This window comes from Mobula birostris, chromosome 3 (assembly GCF_030028105.1).
Source record: "Mobula birostris isolate sMobBir1 chromosome 3, sMobBir1.hap1, whole genome shotgun sequence".
Classification (NCBI taxonomy): Eukaryota; Metazoa; Chordata; class Chondrichthyes; order Myliobatiformes; family Myliobatidae; genus Mobula; species Mobula birostris.
Window position 1 is genome coordinate 16,314,294 of NC_092372.1, and position 20,974 is coordinate 16,335,267.

Here is a 20,974-nt window from a genome sequence, read left to right on the forward strand (position 1 = left end):
AAAGAGTGGGGAGTGCATGGAATGGGCTGCCGGCGGCGGCGGAAACCATAGGGTCTTTTAAGAGACACCTGGATGGCTACATGGAGCTTAGAAAAATAGAGGGCTATAGGTAAAGCCTAGGTAGTTCTAATGTAGGGACATGTTTGGCACAGCTTTGTGGGCCAAAGGGCCTGTATTGTGCGGTAGGTTTTCTATGTTTCTATGATACTAAATTATGATAAACACAAGCATTTCAAAATATATTTAAATGAAGTAATTAGATTTTAGCATGTATCAATTCTGTTCAGGGTTCTGTAATTAAGGGGTCCCCAACCTTTTTTGAACCGCAGACTGGTTTAATATTGAAGACATTCTTGTGGACTGGCCGACTGGGGGGGGGGGGGGGGGGGTTTCAAATTCAACAGTGCGTGACAGGAAATGAGGAGAGGTGCAGCTGACTCATATCGTTTCCTCGATGGTTGGGGACCACTGCTGTAATTAACAATGTAATTTTCCTTTCTTTACATTTGATTTTTCAAATTTCAACTCTCCAAACTTTCCCAGGTTAAGTTGATCAACATCCCGCTGTAGCATTTGGCAATCCACGCTATCCATAACATTACCAATCCCTGTATTATCTGTAAACTCACAAACCTACCCTTCCACATTTTCAAAATCATTTGCCTGTCTTCTGTTGACAAGCCAATTCTGAATCCAAACTAGCCAGGTCACTGTGAAAACTATTCATTGTCATTTTCCATATCAACTTTGTTGAATGCCTTACGAAAATTAATATTCAATTTCAAATATGTGCAGCTTTTGATTTTAAGATTATTTCCTTCCCTATATTGGGTATTAATCTGATGAATTTCTACAACTCTGCATGGTCATCTTATGATTCGCCAGGTAGTTTCAGAAGTTTCAAATCCTCAAAATGGAAATCTAGAAGAAGTTGTAGATACTGGAAATCAGCAGGAAAATAAAAGTAAAATACTAGAAATGCTTGGCAGGTTAGGTAGCATCTGTGGAGAAAAAGCTTAGTATTTCAAGTTGAAGTTGTTTTTACACTTGTGTTGCTAATACGTACTAATGGCGTATCAGAAAAAAAAAATTTCATTTTAACTTACAGATCGCTTAAGCTAAATAAATGGAACCAATCTAAATTCTATGAAATACAGGTCGACCACCTAGAATCCAGCAGTCAGTAATCTAGTTCCACTGCTGAGTTGGATATAATTTTCACCACATAATTTCAAATTTCCTGAGTTGCCGCGCTAACCCATCGTCACTGATTTGATGGCACCATTAGCAGAATCAGTTGTTGGTACCGTCTTTAAAAGAAGCAAGTTGTTCCTTTCTGTTATTCTGCATTTACTTTTATAACCTGTGCTTATCTAGCCCAAGTCATGTCTTCCTTGAATAAAGGAAGTGCTTCTTGTGGTGTTAAGTGCAAACACCATACGTTACGTATACAAGATAAGGTGGAAGTTCTGAAAAAACTTAACAGTGGTGTGTCTGTGAAAAGTATATGCGACTTGTATAACATTGGCTCTGCCACAGTTTATGATATAAAGAAAGTAAAAGAAAAGTCGCTCCAGTTATTCGCTGACAGCGAATCAAAAAAAATGTGCATAAGGAAAACAATGAAGGACGGAAGATGTTCACAACTAGATAATATTCTCAAAATAGTTTAAACTTCACGTCAGTGAAGGTGTAGAACTGTCAGGAGAGATGGTGAAAGATTGAGCAAAATTATTTCATGAACTAGGACTGGATTAAGAGTGTGATTACAGCAAAGGGTTGCTTCAACGTTTCAAGCAGCAACATAACATAAAATTTTGTGCAGTGTGTGGTGAAAAACAAACGGTAGACAAGCAAGCAGCTGCTGAGTCTGAGAAACATCGGTTTCTCAAATTTCTGCCTCCGCTCACCATTTCCCATCCCCTTGTCCCTCTCTCATTACCTGCCCATCACCTCCTTCTGGTGCTCCTCCCCCCCCTTTATTTCTTCCATGGCCTTCTGTCTCTTTTACCAATCACCTTCCTAGATCTTTGCTCCATCTCTCTCCCTCCAAATTCCACCTATTGCCTGGCGTTTCTCTCTCCCCTCCCAACACCTTTCAAAACTACTCCTTAGCTATTTTACTCCAGTCCTGCTGATAGGTTTCGGCTCGAATAGTTGACTGTACTTCCCCCCCCATCCAATACAATGGCATGCAAAAGTTTGGGCACCCCAGTCAAAATTTCTGTTACTGTGAATAGCTAAGCGAGTAAAAGATGAACTGATTTCCAAAAGGCATAAAGTTAAAGATGACACATTTCTTTAATATTTTAAGCAAGAAAACTTTTTTATTTCCATCTTTTACGGTTTCAAAACAACAACAAAGGAAAAGGGCCTGAAACAAAAGTTTGGGCACCGTGCATGGTCTGTACTTAGTAACATCCCCTTTGGCAAGTATCACAGCTTGTAAATGCTTTCCGTAGCCAGCTAAGAGTCTTTCAATTCTTGTTTGGGGGATTTTTGTCCATTCTTCCTTGCAAAAGGCTTTTAGTCCTGTGAGATTCTTGGGTCATCTTGCATGCATTGCTCTTTTGAGGTCTATCCACAGATTCTTGATGAAGTTTAGGTCAGGGGACTGAGAGGGCCATGGCAAAACCTTCAGCTTGCATTTCGTGGTAGTCCATTGTGGATTTTGAGGTGTGTTTAGGATCATTATCCTGTTTAAGAAGCCATCCTCTTTTCATCTTCGGCTTTTTTACAGACTGTGTGATGTTTGCTTCCAGAATTTGCTGGCGTTTAATTGAATTTCTTCTTCCTTCTACTAGTAAATGTTCCCCATGCCACTGGCTGCAACACTAGCCAAAAGCGTGATCGATCAACCTCCGTGCTTAACAGTTGGAGAAGGGTTCTTTTCATGAAATTCTGCACCCTTTTTTCTCCAAACATACCTTTGCTCATTGCGGCAAAAAGTTCTATTTTAACTTCATCAGTCCACAGTCCTTGTTTCCAAAATGCATCAGGCTTGTTTAGATGTTCCTTTGAACCTTTTGAATAGAACTTTTTGGCTGCAATGAGCAAAGGTATGTTTGGAGAAAAAAAGGTGCAGAATTTCATGAAAAGAACACCTCCCCAACTAAAGGGGGTGTTACTAAGTACTGCCATGCAGGGTGCCCAAACTTTTGCTTCGGGCCCTTTTCCTTTTGTTGTTGTTTTGAAACTGTAAAAGATGGAAATAAAAAAGTTTTCTTGCTTAAAATATTAAAGGAATGTGTCATCTTTAACTTTATGCCTTTTGGAAATCAGTTCATCTTTTACTCACTCAGCTATTCACAGTAACAGTAATTTTGACCAGGGGTGCCCCAGCTTTTGCATGCCACTGTAGATGCCACCTGGTATGCTAAGTTCCTCCAGCATTTTGTGTGTGTTGCTCAGATTTCCAGCATCTGCAGATTTTCTCTTGTTTGCCGAGTTTGCTAAGTTAGTTTCTGATGAAAATTTAAGTCCCACCTTATATTGGCATTGTACTCCAAGACAAACACTGACTAAAGAAGATGTAGAATCACAAACAGGTTATAAAGCATGAAAAGATCTCATCACTGTGTTGGGCTGCTCTAATGCTGAGGAACCCCCAGGTGTAGGTTGTTAGTCATCAGCAAAAGATTCCATCCCAAGAGATTTCAAAGGTATGAAGCAGCTTCCAATAATTTACCATGCCAACAAAGAAAGGATAGATTACAACAGACATTACATTGGAATGGTTTGAACATTACTTTGTTTCAGAAGTGACAGCTCACTGTTGGTCTGGAAAAAGATTATAAGATAATGCTGCTTTTAGATAACTTTCTAGGATTTCACAACTAAAACGAAGTGAGTTGCTTTACATTTAAGAAAAACCATAACACATTTTATTGAACTCCAAAACCTGAACACAAAGCGAGCTAAAAACCCTTTACGTAGTTACATCATCATGCCAGACCTGCCTCTTAAAGTGAATCCCAACTCAAGGTCAGTGGTTGTGAATTATGCATGTTTCCACTGATTATATTACCCTGCAATTGCTCTGCACACCCAAAAACAGAACTTTTGGTAAAGAACGTTTATGGTATCTACCAGCCACCTAACCGTACGTCATTAATTCAAACCCTGGACAATGCAATATTACGCTCTTTAAAGGCTAAATATCATTTTCCTTTTTCTTTATTATGCAAAGGTGAGGTAATCATCAAGTGGGTTAGAGGTGTTAATTTATCTAATCCTAACCTAACCACCTGTAAATTCAGTAAAAAGAAATCACTAATTTGGCACTGCACAGTCCCAATCATTCCAGATTTGTGGTGGTCAACCTGTACTAAAAAAATGTTTAAAACAGCTACAGCAAAATGTGATCTTTCTATATTCACGCTATATACAATGGAGTCAGCTATTTGAGACACATTGGGACCAGTACATTTTGGCCCAATTAAGCAGTTGCCCCAATTAGCTGAAGTTTCATGGAAATAGTTAAAAAGGGTATAAAAAATAAACTACTATTTAACTGAGTACCAAATTATGTATTTAAGTGGAACACAGAACAAATTAGAACACTACCAATATACAGTATTAAAAAACTGTATTAGTTAGGCTTATCGTCATCAATGGAGGAATTCATCTAGCGTACACTGTGTTCTTTTGATTGACTTTAATTGAACAAAATCAGCACAGTTAGTTCAAATTATGGACTAGCTTCATATTATAATTGATGATTGCATCCTTGAAATCTTTACTTTCTTTATAACATTCATGACGATTGTCAATATCTTCCAATTCTTTGTAGTTCCCAGCCTGAAGTAGTGAAATCATTTCATTTTCACTCATGGTCATTTCTGGTATCCCCAAACCTTAATACTTGAAACCGCAATGAGCCAAGCAGTTCTGAATTGTAAAACTGCTCATTTCTCACCAATCATCAGTGACAAGAATCACTGCTCTTTGAACACACACACAACTAACGCTATTTAAAAACTGTTCACTCTAAGCAAGGTGTAGTGTCTAACTAACACACAATTCATATGACTGATGCTAGTTGGAAACTGTTCGGCAAGTCTCCTGCCCAATTAAGTGGCATCCCAAATAAATGAAGGAAATCCCAGCTAATTTCACAATTGATTTTAGATCTTTAAGAGCTGTTCCAAATGAACAGCTGCACCATTTAACCGATGGGCAAATTGACCAGAATCCACTGCATCGCTAATGTGTACATTTATGACAACACAAGGAAACTACAATGAAAATATTTATTATCTTTTGAACGTAGCATTTCATGCAAAATGAAAAGCAGCCAACAAAGCAAAAAAAATATAGAAACTGTCAGTATTTGGGTTTTCATATCTATAACAGCTGCAGAAAGAGCAAAAAAATTGCTGAGGAACCAGATTTACCAAGTAGCAAATGGCCCATTCCCATCTTCCACCTATTTCAAGGTTTAAAGACAAGTTACTTTTCTTGCTTTAACGTGAACACATACTAGCTGCTGTAGTATCGAAAGTTCCTTGTTGAAATTCAGATTCACGATTTGCTTACAATTTTACTCTGAAGTTTACACAAAGATATGTAAACTATATGTGGGCATGTGGCCAAGTGGTTAAGGCATTGGACTAGTGACCTGAAGGTCGTGAGTTCGAGCCCCAGCCGAGGCAATGTGTGTTGTGTCCTTCAGCAAGGCACTTAATCACACAGTGCTCTGTGACGACACTAGTGCCAAGCTGTATGGGTCCTAATACCCTTCCCTTGGACAATATTGGTGTTCTGGAGAGGGGAGACTTGCAGCATGGGCAACTGCTGGTCTTCCATACAACCTTGCCCAGGTCTGCGCCCTGGAGAGTGAAGACTTTCCAGGCGCAGATCCATGGTCTCGCAAGACTAATGGATGCCTTTACTTTTATGTAAACTATGGTCATTACCATCAAGAGTGCACCAGCATCAAGAAATTATGTATTTTAAATTACAAAATTCAATTTTAAGAAAACATGACCATCTTTAAGGGCCTCACCACCCAGTAAGTGTCCTCTTCTTACTGTTACCATCAGGAAGGACATACAGAGGCCCGATGGCACACGTTCAATGATTCAGGAACAGCTTCTTCCCCTCTGCCATCCAATTTCTGAATGGACATTGAACCCATGAACTAGTACTACCTCATTACTTTTTTAAATTTCTGTTCTTGCATTACTTACTTAATGTATATACACCCACACATACACATGCATTTACTGTAATAGTTTTAAAAATATATTATATATTGCATTGTAATGCGCCGCAAAATTAACAATTTTCACGACGTGCTGGTGATATTAAACATGATTCTGAATCATTAAGTAATTTTCTGAAAACTAATTAAACAGTAGTTTTCTTCATGGAATTTCACTATTATACCACTGAGGTATTGATCTTAATTAATCTATTTTTCACCAAAAGGCGAGAGGAGGAGCGAAGTCAAGATGGCACTAAATGGCAACTCCTTTGCTTGCATCTTCGGAAACAGCTCTATCTTCATCTATAATATCTTTATGTTTCCCTTTCAGGGTTCTGTTGAAGACCCTGACCTGCAGTTAGACATCGACTTTAGTTCTTTAGCTCTTGAGGTTTCAGGACTGGTCGTTGTTTGGCACGCCAAGGGTTCGGCCTGAGAGTCTAGCTCAGATTTGGAAGCCTAAGATCTCGAGGCTCTGGAGATGGGCGGACTGAGGGTCGGTGTCACGGTAGGAGACCCCTGTGTCGTCAGGGGAGTCGGAAAATCTTCTGCTGTGTGCCCAAAGACACGGGATCTTCGAGATCTTTGGGAACAGAGCTCGGAAAAAGCGAAATAACGGACTTTTAACATCGTAAACCAGCGAGTTGTTTGTTATATCCCCCCGCTCGCTGGGGAGAGAATGGAGACATCTCCTTCTCCCTTATTAGGGAGAGAGGGAACCTGTGGTATGTCGAATGCCGGGTGATACGCGAAGTCTTTGGGGTAACTGCAGATCTGTGTCTTTGCTACTGCTCTGCTCACACTTGAGTGCTTGGTGGTGGCTGATTTTTTTTTTGCTGTTGGAGGGAGGGGGGTTGTTGCTTGCTGCTGCTTATGCACAGGAGGGAGGGGAGCTGGGGGGGGGACTTTGGGGTTCTCATGTTTAACTGTCATTCATTCTTTGGGGCAGTCCTCTGCTTTTGTCGATGTTTGCAAAGAAAAAGCATTTCAGGATGTATATTGCATACATTTCTCTGACATTAAATTGGACCTTTGAACCTTAATCAAAGGGTACACCAGCCCTTGCCCCTAAAAATACACTACACCACTACAGAATTTAGCTCCATCAATTCATGCATATTCACTTAAATGCTTTTCTAGAAATTAATTTCTTCAGAAATGTCAGAATAGCTACATTAAAAATAGTGTACTATTCACTATTTCCCACTCTTCCCTCAGCAACCTTAGGTGCATCCCACCTGAATTATTTCTTATACACTTAGTTTCCTGTACCTTTCCTTAGTTTTCTTTCAGTAAAATAAAATAACTATAATTTTCAAATTACTACAATTATCATCTACTGTTACTAAGAAGGTATAGAAAAGCAGACTAGCAAACATAAGCTTATGGATAATGGAAATTTATTTCAAGATGCCACAGGGTAGTTTAGATAAGTGGAAAATGCTCACGACATTGCGTTTCTGTACTACTACTACTACATCGACTCAGGCCTAAGGGGCCAGCGTTGGGCACGATGACAGACTCTCCACTTCTCCCTCTCCCTCATCAGTGTGTTCAGTTCATCTACATTAGCCGTGCCGCTGTCTTCTAGGAGCGTATTGACCATAGTCTTGGGAGGGCGTCCAGGGTTCATCCTCCCATGCTTGGGCTCCCATATGATGACTAGGCTGGCAGGTAGCTCGGGGTGGCGTAGACAGTGCCCCACTAGTTGCAGTCTTCTCGCCTTGATTTTAGTGGTGAGCATCGGTAGGTCGTCATTGAGCTTGATGTTCATCATGTGTTTCCAGATAAAAACACTGGAGAAATGGACAGATAGGTGGTAGATGAAATATAACGTGGTACATTTTGGTAGGAATAGACGCCTCAATTTTAAAAGGTTTATAAGAAGAGGGATGTGGACTGGGTGTGCAAAGTTTGTTAAAAGTGTCAGGACAACTTGTGAAAATGGTTACCAGGGTTTATGACTGGAGGAAGACCATAACAAACAAGGACAACATGATGAATTATTATCAAAGCCTGGTTCAGTTACAACTGCAGAACGGTGTACAATTCTGAGTTCATCACTCTAGGAAAGATGTGAAGGCTTTGGAGATGGTGCGGTAGAGATTTACCAAAATGGTAAGAATAAGAGACCACATGTACTGGAGAAAACTCAAAGCACTGCATAATGATTTGGTCTGTATAAACAACATGCATGACAAGCTTTTCACTGTACCTCAGTACGTGTGACAATAATAAACCAATTCCAACATTCTCAGACGCTTGCAAAAGGGCAAATAAAGCAGATGCTGCCTTTATACCATGAAATAGTTGAAACCTCAAAATATTGAAGGCTGGGGATAGCTTCAATTTGAATTCTGTGAACTGCATACACATTTCTATTGCCCAGACTCCTAGCAAGAAGCAACTTCTTGACTTCATTCCTACAAGCTTTAATTTTTCTTATGTCAGAGTGTAACCATATGTTTTCTAGAAGCACACAAGTAACAATCATGGGCATTTCTATTTTCACTGCAGAAGACAACTCCAAAGTATTTGAAAAGGTTCTCCAAACAAAATTTAGCCTTCACAAATCAGTCTTGATGCAGTGTTTCAAAGTTGAACTCTAGGTTATCACTATCTGTGCAAGCACGTGCAATGAAAACTCACTTGCAGCAGCATCACAGTTACAAAACATTAGAGGCAACATTCACAAGAAAGTTAAATTGAACAAATTATACAAGAAAGGACATAATTAAAACAAAGTCCATTGTGGTGCAAAGTGGTCAAATAGTCATAGTGTTACTACAGTGAGATAGTGATTAGGGTTGCGTAGGTTGGTTCAAGAAGTTACAGCAGAAGGGAAGTGGTGTGGAACTTATGTGCTTCCTGGTTAATCGTAGCTGTAAGAAATTGGCAAGGCTGATGGTGGGAATCTTTGATGAAAGATGCTGCCTTCCTGAGGCAGCACCTCACGTAGATTCTTCCAATGGTGGGAAGGATGTACCAGTGATGTATTAGGCTGAGTCCACTAATTTCTGCAACTTCTGATGCTCCTGTACAAAATGCTGTACAAATCCATTGCGCAGCCAGTCAGGATACCTTCAGAAGGCACATCAACAGAAGTTTGCTGGTGATTATGGACAGGCCAAATCTTCTTCACCTTCTAAGTAAAAATGTTGAAATGCTTTCTTGTTATTGCACAAAACTTAATCACCAAAAAATTCAAAATTCTTTAATGTCATTTCTAATACACATATGAAACAAATAATTGTTAATCTGGATCCAATGCAGCACAAAATAAAACACACTAAGATAGAGAAAATAGTTTTAAAAAACACAATAAATGTAGGCATTTTCCCAGCACCTTTCTGTATACATGTCCTTGATGGCAGGTAAGCTGGTACAGTGATGCATTCCACTATCAAAGTTATACAGGTGAGCCCACATTCCTAGCTGTGTTATATGCTTGTGCCTAAAAGAGAATTGAAAAATACAAATTTATTTTCTCTCTCTCACTCACACAAAAGGGAAAAGGAAGAATCAAGAGTAAAGTTTACTTCAATAGGAAGGTGGTCCATTAAATAAGACAACAAGCACATCGACTCCAAATTCCTCCTCCAGCACAAAATAAGGGGAATGAGAGGAGATTTGATTAAGGTATACAGAATTATGGGGTGTGTAGGTAGGGGAAATGCAAACAGGTGCTTTCCACTGAGGTTGGGTGAGACTACAAGAGGTCGAGAGTTAAAGGTGAAAGGTGAAATGCTTAAGGGGAACATGAGGGGGAAGCTTCTTCCTTCAGAGGGTGGTGAGAGTGTGGAATGAGCTGCCAGCAAAAGTAGTGGATATGGGTTTGTCTTATATGGATGGGAAGGGTATGGAAGGTTGTGGTCCTGTTGCAGGTCAATGGGACTAGGCAGATTAAGGGTTCAGCATGGACTAGAAGGGCCAAAGAGTCTTTTTCTGTGCTGTCATGCTCTATGACTATGACTCAATGTTAAATGTATTCACATCCTCAAAGTAAATCAACTTTTGCCCTCTGAAATAGTGCAGTAGCCTACTCTTTGGCTTGGTGCAAAGGTGCTCAGACAGTGGAAACTTAGCTGTCTAAAATTTAAATTTATACCCATAATATTTATAGAAAACACCTACAATTAACATTTAATTCCACACTGAGTCAACACATACTCTGCATATGCAGTGTATTAATGTACAAACACACTCAGAACACCTCCAAAATATAAACGCCCAAGAACATTACGTCTAATCACATATGATTTGAACCATGGCCTACACTCAGTTGCCAGGCTAACCCCACAAAGCCTCTTCACTGCCACAGTGCTGAGCAGTTGACATACCAAGCTGTTATGCACCACAGAAAGCACTCCATCTGGATGCATAACAGTGTGGCATGGCATCTGCTCTGCAGATGACTGCAAGAAACTGCAGTTATGGACACAGTTCAACAAATCATGAAAACCATTTTCCTTTCTATAGTGTCTACACCTAACTGGCTAAGTAAAGAAGCAAGCATAATCAAAGCCCTCACCCGCCCTGGACATTCTCTCTTCTCCCCTCATCATCCAGCAGAAAACACAAATGTGAAAACACATACAACCAGGATCAAGGACGGCTTTTATCCCACTGTTACCAGACTCTCGGAGTTCTTGACCTCACAATCTACCTCTATGATCTTACAGTTCATAGGTTATCTACATTGCCCTGTCTCATAGGTTTTACACTTTATTCTACATTCTGTTGTTGCTTTATTTTGTTTGACATCAATGCACTGGGTAACGATTTGATCTGTATTGGTATGCAAGACAAGTTTTTCCACTGTATCTTGGCACATATGACACAGGCAAACTGGTTCTCCAAGCCTAAAGATGATGGCAGATATTCTTCATCAATGGCATTTCTTGGACAATTCTCAACTCTCAATTTGCTTAACTTTCTAGAAACTTATCCATTTGTGTTTCAATGAAGTGAAAAACCAAGCCTCCACAGGTCTTTGTGGAAAACAATTCCAAAGACTTTTTATCATATGCTTGAAGGAATTTCACACCTCTATTCTAAAAAGTCAATATCATATTCTGACACTGCAATCCCCGTTCCGGATTCCGCAGGTAGGGCAAACATCCACAGATTCATAGTTATACACATAGAAACAGGCCCACCAGGCTCACTCACCCATGATGGTCAAAATGTTTATTTATGCTGATCCCATTTGCTTGCACTTGGCCTATGTCCCTCTAAACTTTTACTATCCGTGTACTTATCCAAATAGGTTTTAAATGATATAACTGTACCCACCCTTTCTGGCAGGTTGTGCTCTGTACCCTGTGTGGAAAACCTTGCCCCTCTGAACTCCATAATATATTTTCCCCTCTCATCTTCAATCTGTGCTCTCTCGCTTTACACTCCCCTACCCTGGAAGGAGGATTGTAATTATCTATCCTATCTTATGCCTGAACAGAGACTGTCAGACCCTGAAAAAAAATACAAAGTGCTGGTAGAACTAAGCAGGTCAGTCAGCATTTATAGAACAAAGTTAATAGTCAATGTTTCAGTGCCGAGATGCCTCAGTTGACCCTGAAAGAGCATAAGTTTCATTGAGATGATCTCTCATCTTTCAAGCCCTGGACAATGCAGACTCATTCAAAGTATTGAGTACAGGAGTTAAGATGTTATGTTGAAGTGGTACAAGATTTTGGTTAGGACTAATTTGGATTATTTTGGTCACCTACCTACAGTGAAGATATCAGTAAGACTGAAAAAGTGCAGGGAAAATTTACAAGGACATTGTCAGGACTAGAGGACCCGAGTTACAGGAAAAGGCTGAATAGGTGAGGACTTATTTCCTTGAGTGGAGGAGAATGAGGGGAGATTTGATGGAGCTACACAAAATTATGAGGGGCAGACAGGGTAAATGCAAGTCGGTTTTTTCCACTGAGGTTGGGTGAGACTAGAACTAGGGGTCAGGGGTTAAGAGTGAAAAGTGAAAAGTTTAAGGGGAACATGAGAGGGAGCTTCTCTCAGAGGATGGTGAGAGTGTGAAATGAGCTGCCAGTGGAAGTGGCGGATGCAGGCTTGATTTCAGCATTAAAAAAAATAAATTGAGTAAGTACATGGATGGGAGAGATACGGTGGGCTACAGTTCGAGTGCAGGTTGATAGGACTAGGTAGCGTAATAATTTGTCATGGACTAGATGGACAGAAGAGCCCGTTTCTGTGCAGTAGTACTCCATGACTCTACACTTTAATTTCACAGAAGCTCCAGAAACCTATCTAGGAAGTAACAGTATCACAGTAACATTACAAGTGCAGATATAAATATTAGGAGAGGTAGAAAGAATTTTAAAAAAGTTACCACAAACAGTCTAACGGGGGTGGGGAGTCATTACTTCCCTGGCTGTAGACTGACTCACTATAGAGCATAATTGCCAAGGGTGAGAATGACCTCACATGGCGCTCTTTGGAGCAGTGCAGTTATCTTAAAAGTGCTCCTCTGCTCATCCAAGGTGGCATGCAGAGGGTGAGGAACATTGTCCAGAATTGCCAGGATTTTCAATAGGTCTTTTGTTCTATCACAGTCTCCAGCATGTCCAGTTTGATTCCTATAAATGGAGCCAGCCTTTCTAATCAGTTTATTGAGCCTGTTGGCATCCCATGTTGATGCCACTGCCCCGCTCAGAAGATTGTACTGGTGACAACAGACTGGTAGAACATGTGAAGGAGAGGCCTGCATACTCCACCTCAGTCTCCTCAGGAAGTGGAAGAGACTCTGGCCCTTCTTGTACACAGCCCCTGTGCTGGTGCTCCACTCAAGTCTACCATCCATGTGCACACCCAGATACACGCAGGTCCTCACCATCAACAGTAACAGGGAGCAACGCAGGCTTAGTCTTCCTAAAGCCCATCACCACTCCTTGTCGAGCTGCAGATGATTCGGCTTGTACCATCTGCCAAAGTCCTCCACAGGGTCCTGTAATGATCCTCCCACCCTCCCTTTACACACCCAACTATTGTTGAGACATCAGAGAATTTCTGCAGATGACATGACTCAGTGTTGTATCTGAAGACCAAAGTAAATAGGGTAAACTGTGGGGGGCCAGTGCTGCTTATAGCCATGTCTGACTCTCAGCTCCGAAGCCTTTGTGAAGGCTTCTAATGAATCTCTGCTGCACTGCACACTTCCAATGGCAAGTACAATGCATTCTGGTTAATTGGGTCATTGGTTAATCAGGGCAGCCACTTACTTGGGACAACTCAAAGAACAAAAAGTAATCGAGAAAATAGTTGGGATTCCATTTATTTGGGATACTATGCTGCTTAATTGGGACAGGAGACTGTTTCTGACTGGTGTCAATCGTTTACACTTGTATGGCTATTAGACACTACACCATGTTTAGAGCAAACAGTTTTTAAATAGCATTAATTGCGTCTGTTTATTCAAAGAGCAGGGATTTTTGTCACTGATAGTTGGCGAGCAATAAGTGGCAAGACAGAACCGTTTTGTTCACTGTGGTTTCAAGCATGCAGACTTGGAAATGCCAGAAATGAAAATGAAACCATTTCACTACTTCAACAAGTTAAGATCTATGAATAATTTGAAGGTATTAACAATCACCTTGAACGTTACAATGAAAATGAAGATTTGGAAGATGCAACCATCAATAGCATTGTATGAAGGCAGTCCATATCTGTACTAGGGGTCTGCACTGATTTTGTTCATCTAAAGAATTTAGTGGTGCACACTGGATGAATCCCTCCATTAAATAGTAGAAACTAATACAGTTTGTTCTGTATTTCTTTTAAATACATTAATCGTTACTCAGTTACACAGCAGACCTCGGCCTACAGGGACGAGGTCCAGCACCTGGCCGCGTGGTGTGCCAATTAACAACCTGGCCCTTAACACCCAGAAAACCAAGGAAATTATTGTGGACTTCAAGCATGCTAGGAACCACACTCATGTCCCCATCTACATCAATGGAGCTGTAGTGGAGCGTGTATCAAGCTTCAAATTCCTTGGTGTCCACATTTCTGATGATCTCACCTGGTCCCTGAACTCCTCCATCCTGATCAAAAAGGCGCAACAGCGCCTTTATTTCCCGTGGAGCATCAAGAGAGCTCACCTCTGTCCCAGGATACTGATGGACTTTTACCGCTGTACCATTGAGAGCATACTCACCAACTGCATCTCAGTGTGGTATGGCAATTGTCCCATATCAGACCGCAAAGCACTCTAGTGGGTGGTGAAAACTGCCCAGCGGATTATCGGCACCTAATTGCCCACTATTGAGAACATCTACCATAAACGCTGCCTGGGCAGGGTGAAAATCATTATCAAGAATGCATCTCACCCTAACAATGGACTTTTTACTCTCCTCCCACCCGGTAGGCGCTACAGGATCCTCCGCTCCCGCATCAGCAGGCACAGGAACAGCTTCTTCCCTGAGGCTGTGACCCTGCTGAACCTCATATCACAGCACAAAGCAGTATTGCACCCATATTAGACCGTCTCAGTACTTTTATATTTGTATGCTGTAGTACTTACTTTTTATTTGCAGTTATTTTGTAAATAATACTATTCTTCTGCACTTCTGGTCAGATGCTAATTGCATTTCATTGGCTTTGTATCTGTACTTGGCACAATGACAATAAAGTTGAATCTAATCTGATTGAAATGACAGTTTGTTTCTTTTATACCTTTTTAACTATTTCCATGAAAGTTGGGCTAATTAGGGCAGCCATTTAATTGGGTCAAAATATACTGTTCCCGATGTGTCCAAATTAACCGGAATCTACCGATTGCCTTTTAAAAAAAAAGGCCAGATGAACAAAAGTGGATACACTAAGGTTTCAGATCTTTAATGGAGTATGCAAATCCTCTCATAATAAAGGCCTTGCTCATTGCTTGTTATACTTGTGAACAAGGACAACTTGACCCCTTAGAACAGCAACATTATCTAATCTCCACCTATTTTTTTTAGAAGATCTGCTTTTCTGTTTTGTGTAAATTCAATAACTCCACTTTTTCCACATTACAGTCCATCTGGAACAGTCTCACGCACTCATCGTAAAAGTCTGCTTTTTAACACGTGGGCTTCATCAATCACCTTAAAACCAATAAACCTTTAGTGAAAGCAAGTTAACCATTAATCCTGAAGTGCTGCCTCAAAATAATACAAATCTGATTCTATAATGGCAGCAAAGCAGTAACAACCTTTCGGCAATTCTTGCCAATTGCTTTTAGACTTAATCAAAGCTGAACTGCAGTTATCAGCAGTAAACGCGACGCGCAAACCAAGGCACACCCTTATACCGGGATGCAGGTGATAACTACACCTACAAGCAGATGTAGGTGTAACGGGAACTGATTTCGTTTAGGAGTTAGGGGTAAAACCTCCAGCAGCGATTCCTAGTTACCAATCGGTGGGGGTGAGGTGCACAACGGCTCGGTTAAAATGAGTCAACTGCTGGAGGAACTCCAGATGAGGAGTCTCGGCCCATAACACAACTGTTCATTTCCTTCTACAGATGCTGCCTGACCTGCTGAGTTCCTCCATCATCCTGAGTGTGAGTAGATCCAGATTTCCAACAGCTGCAGTCTCTCTTGCGTGTGGTACGGACAGCCGTCAGACTATAAATCTATATAAATCGGGCTCTCCCCCCTCCCCCGGAATGTTGACCAGGATCGGTCCATCGTCAAGGACAGGAACCGGGTCCACTCCACGTACTCCCCACATCCATACCCCCTCTCACTTACTGCCAGCGTGCGTCCAGAAGGGGATGGTGCCATCGCTGTGTACCAGTTGGGGCCCCTTGAAGCTGTACTTGTACTCGAAGCGGCGGCTCGGCAAATCGGCAGACGCCCAGCAGGCAACCAAGAGTTGAAGCTGCAGCCACACCAGCCGGCTCACCAGCGCCGCCATCTTCACCGCCGCTGACGCGCCGCGGCCCGGAGCCCGCCGGGAAAGCCGCTCGAGCCAACACGGCGCTTCGCCATTGGTCGGCGGCGCTGGGCATGCGGACAGGTCGCAGCAGCAGCTGTGGTGATGCAGGTTTGTCATTACTGGCGTGTGGCGTGGATTTGTTGTTTTGCAACAGCAGCAGACAGGAAATATTGTTATAAACTACAAAATAAATAAATAGTGCAGAGGAAAAGGGAGAATGAGGTAAAGGGAAAGTCTGCAGATGCTGGAAATCCAAAGCACCACACACTAAATGCTGGGGGAACTCGGTAGCTCAGGCAGTGATGATGAGTTTCGGCCCAAAACATCAACTATCTATTAATTTCCATAGATACTGGTTGACCTGTCGAGTTCCTCCAGCGTTTTGTGTGTTGCTTTGGAAGAATGTTCTTGGATCATTCAGAAATCTGATGATGTTTTAATGTCTAAGAATAAAACGACAATTACACAACAATTAAAGGAATTGAAGTAAATTTTAAATTAATATTAAAAATAATCTAATTCATGTAATGTTTATTATTGCTGACATGACAGAAAATTTGTTCTGCAGCAGTAGCACAGTGCAAACACACAAAACTTACTATGCAAAGATATAAATGTTACTGTAAATTACAAAATAAAGAGTGTAAAAGAAAGGAAGAATGAGGTAGTATTCATGGACCGTTTGGAAATGTGATGGTAATACGATGTCAAAAAATTAAAGAGAAATACCATGAGCTGAGTGTTGATTTTTGCGAATGAGCAATTTTATACGAATATGTAACCCTGAACTGCCTGCATTCTGTAAGTTAGTGCATTTTAATTTGAATTAGCCAAAAAAAGTGCTGCTGTAATGCACAATTTGCGCTAATTGGAGGTCACAAACAGACAGACAGAGCATGAGAGTTCTAGTAGTATATAGATGATGCAATTATATAAAAATCTTATTCAGTGAATGGGGTTTATTATTGCTAACATATGCCATGAATTACAAAATGATTAATCAGCCCAAAAGAGGGATAACAAGGTAGCATTCAGTAGTCCCCAACCACCGGGCCGCAAAGCATGTGCTACTGGGCCACGAGGAAACGATATGAGTCAGCTGCACCTTTTCTCATTCCCTGTCACGCACTGTAGAACTTGAACATAGGGTTGCCAGCTGTCCCGTATTTGCTGGGACATCCCGTACACTGGGCTAAATTGGTTTGCCCGTATTTCCCCCGCTAAGGTAGAGCATTCCTATGAAACGTTTTGTGCTGAAATGGCGTGAAGCGAAGAAGCAATTACCATTAATTTATATGGGAAAAATTTTTGAGCGTTCCCAGACCCAAAAAATAACCTAACAAATCATGCCAAATAACACATAAAACTGAAAATAAATACCACTAACATATAGTAAAAGCAGGAATGATATGATAAATACACAACCTATATAAAGTAGAAATAATGTATGTACAGTGTAGTCAGGAAGATGAAGGCAAAAGCAATTTGTGGGGGGGGGGGAAATTAGCATGTACACGCATGCGCACATCACATGCGCACACAGGTGCCTGCGCAAGGCTTCATGGTCATGGTAGTCTTTCCCAGGGCAAAGTGTCCCAGGATTTCACTGCTACTTTTGTCTCTTATTTGAGAGTGAGAAAGTGCAACCTTAACTGTAAAAGACATGTTGAGGTGAGTTTAACCCTACCTGAACAACCCCCACCCCCGGTTGGCCGGTCCGCAAGAATATTATCAATATTAAACCGGTCCGCGGTGCAAAAAAGGTTGGGGACCCCTGCATTAGTTCATGGATTGTTCAGAGCTTTGACAGCCGAGGGGACAAAGCTATTTTTCATTTAATTACAAAGCTTCTAGTTTTTTTTTTGTTACAAGGAAATAGTAAAATATATAGTGGTTCAGAAAGGTGATGAAAGGTGTCAGCCCAATATGTCGGTGAGTCCTGACGAAAGGTCTTGGTCTAAAACATCGACTTTCTTTCCATTGATGCTGCCTGACCTGCTGATTTCCCCCAAAGTCAGAAAGTAGCATAATATTTCAAAGAGCTATTGTAGTAATAATATTTTTTAAACACATAGTTGAATGGATTTTGTTAGTCTTCTATATTTTTCTAGTTATCTGGAATTGCTTTATTATTGACCCATTCACTGTCCATACATTACATTATATGTCAGATCATTACATAGTGCAAAGCAGAACAAGATAAAACAGTGACCATAAGATGTAGGAGCAGGAGTAGGCCATTTGGCCCATCGCGACTGCTCCGCCATTCAATCATGGGCTGATCCAATTTTTCCAGTCATCTCTACTCCTCTGCCTTGTCCCCTTAAGACCCTACCTATCTCTGCCGTAAATGAACCCAATGACTTGGCCTCCACAGCCGCTCGTGGCAACAATTTCCAAAGATTTACGGCCCTCTGACTAAAGTAATTATTGGCATCTCTGTTCAAAATGGATGTCCTTCAATCCTGAAGTCGTGCCCTCTTGTCCTGGACTCCCTTACCGTGGGAAATAACTTCGCCATATCTAATTTGTTCAGGCCTTTTAACATTCTGAATGTTTCTATGGGATCCCCCCTCATTCTCCTGAACTCCAGGGAATACAGCCCAAGAACTGCCAGACGTTCCTCATACGGTAACCCTTTCATTCCTGGAATCATTCTTGTGAATCTTCTCTGAACCCTCCCCAATGTCAGTATATCCTTTCTAAAATAGGGAGCATAGAACTGCAAGCAGTACTCCAAGTGTGGTCTCACAAGTGCCTTATAGAGCCTCAACATCACATCCCTGCCCTTATATTCTATACCTGTAACTCTCAATTTGCTAGCTGCTTAATCTAGTGGATGATAGCCCCCTAGCCTGGCCAAATTTAAGAAATCTCATTTGGGTGGATGCTGCGTGCTGTGTCCCCTGTTACAAATCAGTACCACGAAATAACAAACAGTACACAATATGTGGTTAAATGATTGAGCTTTATAATTCGTAATTTGACTATATGGTTAGTAAAGAAACAAAAAAAAAGAAAAAGGGTCCATTCTCATGAAACAGCTAACGTGCAAATGTTGGAGCTCACTGATAAGGCCGTTCGTCTGCCATCGACCTCTGCCGATCGTCACTGACCTTCGGACCCTCGCTCCAAGTCCACTCCGTCTGATCGCGTCTTCTCTCCTCATCTTCCCCTGGAAAAAGTCTGCAAAGTCGCTGCTCCCCGACACACAAGAAAGAACAGCATCCCGCTCATTGGCTGACATGCCCCCTTATCTCTAGTCATAACCCAAACATTGCTGCTACAGAGAAACCATTACCTTAGCAGTGAAACATTACAGAAAAGCCATTGCATTAGCCTTAGTAGTGAAACATTACAGAGAGGCCATTACATTAACAGTGAAACCTTACAGCATGTTACACTCTCCCCCCACCACATTTAGTCACGTCTTCATGACGTTGAGATAATTCGCCAACTCTTCCTGCAAAACATAAAGTCCAATCCAGGTGTACAAGGCAGTGACATAGCTCCCCAAAACAGTAGGGGTCACACTCTGTTCCCCTGGTGCTACATAGGCCAGCCTATCCAGTGGTCTAATCCTCTGAGACCTTTGCATCCCCTCACCTAACGCTTCAGGTTCGGATACTACTGGGGATACTTCCGGTCTACCTGGCAAGGCCTCCCCGATCTATCACGCGTGCTGCCCGTGTAGGGAGTATCTTCCACCGTATGCATCGAATGCATGACTTGCAGTATTCTTCGACCTCCGATTTCATCCAGGGCCAGTAAAACCAGTCTCTGGAACAATCCATATGTCTTTTCCACCCCAAATGTCCAGAATCATCGTGAAGTGATTTCAACACAATCCTCCTATACTTCTTGGGCAGAACCAACTGGCAACTCCGTGTCAGTCCGGGGGTGACATGACCCGGTATAAGATCTGTTCTTCAACTCTAACCGAGGCCATTCTCGCTGTAATGGAGGCACCAAGGCATGTTTCATCTTCTCTGCTTGAGCCATGTCTCCCTTTTCAACTGCTGCCCAAATGGTAACAATGCCCAGATCGCTGAGCAGCTGCCATTTCCCCACAACTCAATTCCGGCAGCAAACCTGTCTTCAGAGCAATCAGCTTACAGTAAACTTGGGGAATGGTGTCATCAGAAGCTCCCAATTGATCCACCGCTTGATCCTGCCCCTCTTTTCCCTCTGCCTTCATGGTGATGGCGAACTGACACAGGGCCTTCACCCCTGGTGCAAGAACGCTCTCCCACTTCTCGTCCCTGTCCAGTCCCTCACGCGCCTGTTGGGACAAAGCGTCCGCATCAATGTTCCGGCTTCCTGACCGGTACTGCAGGCTGAAATCATAGGCAGACAATGCCACCAACCACCGATGGCCTGTGGCATCCAGTTTCGCCGCGGTCAGGACATAAGTTAGGGGGTCGTTGTCTGTTCTCACCTCAAACTTGGCCCCGTAGACGTATCCACTCAGCTTATCCACCACCACCCATTTCAATGCCAGAAATTCCAACTTGTGCATGGGTCCTGATGAAGGGTCTCGGCCTGAAATGTCGACAGTACCTCTTCCTAGAGATGCTGCCTGGCCTGCTGCATTCACCAGCAACTTTGATGTGTGTTGCTTGAATTTCCAGCATCTGCAGAATTCCTGTTGTTTGTGCATGGGATAGGTTTTCTCGGAGGGTGACAGACTATGGCTGACAAACGCAACGGGCCTCAACCCGGAGCCCTGATCCTGATACAGGACGCCCCCAAACCCTCTCGGCTGGCATCTGTGTGCAATCGGAGGTCCACAAAAGCCAGCACTGGCACCTGGGCCAGCAGCTCC

General features: G+C 42.0%; 1 protein-coding gene across 2 annotated transcripts in view; it reads right to left on the bottom strand.

Annotated features, from left to right (window-relative positions):
- Nucleotides 1-16,224, bottom strand: part of lman1 (lectin, mannose-binding, 1) — a 63,763-nt gene extending 47,539 nt beyond the window's left edge. The window contains exon 1 of one of the 2 annotated variants that reach the window (XM_072252275.1): nucleotides 15,963-16,224. In XM_072252275.1, coding sequence (XP_072108376.1) covers nucleotides 15,963-16,128 — 166 coding nt within the window. In that variant the 5' untranslated portion in view covers nucleotides 16,129-16,224. The remainder of the gene's footprint in view (nucleotides 1-15,962) is intronic. The other variant, XM_072252274.1, reaches the window with a different exon arrangement.
- Nucleotides 16,225-20,974: the final 4,750 nt, after the last annotated feature.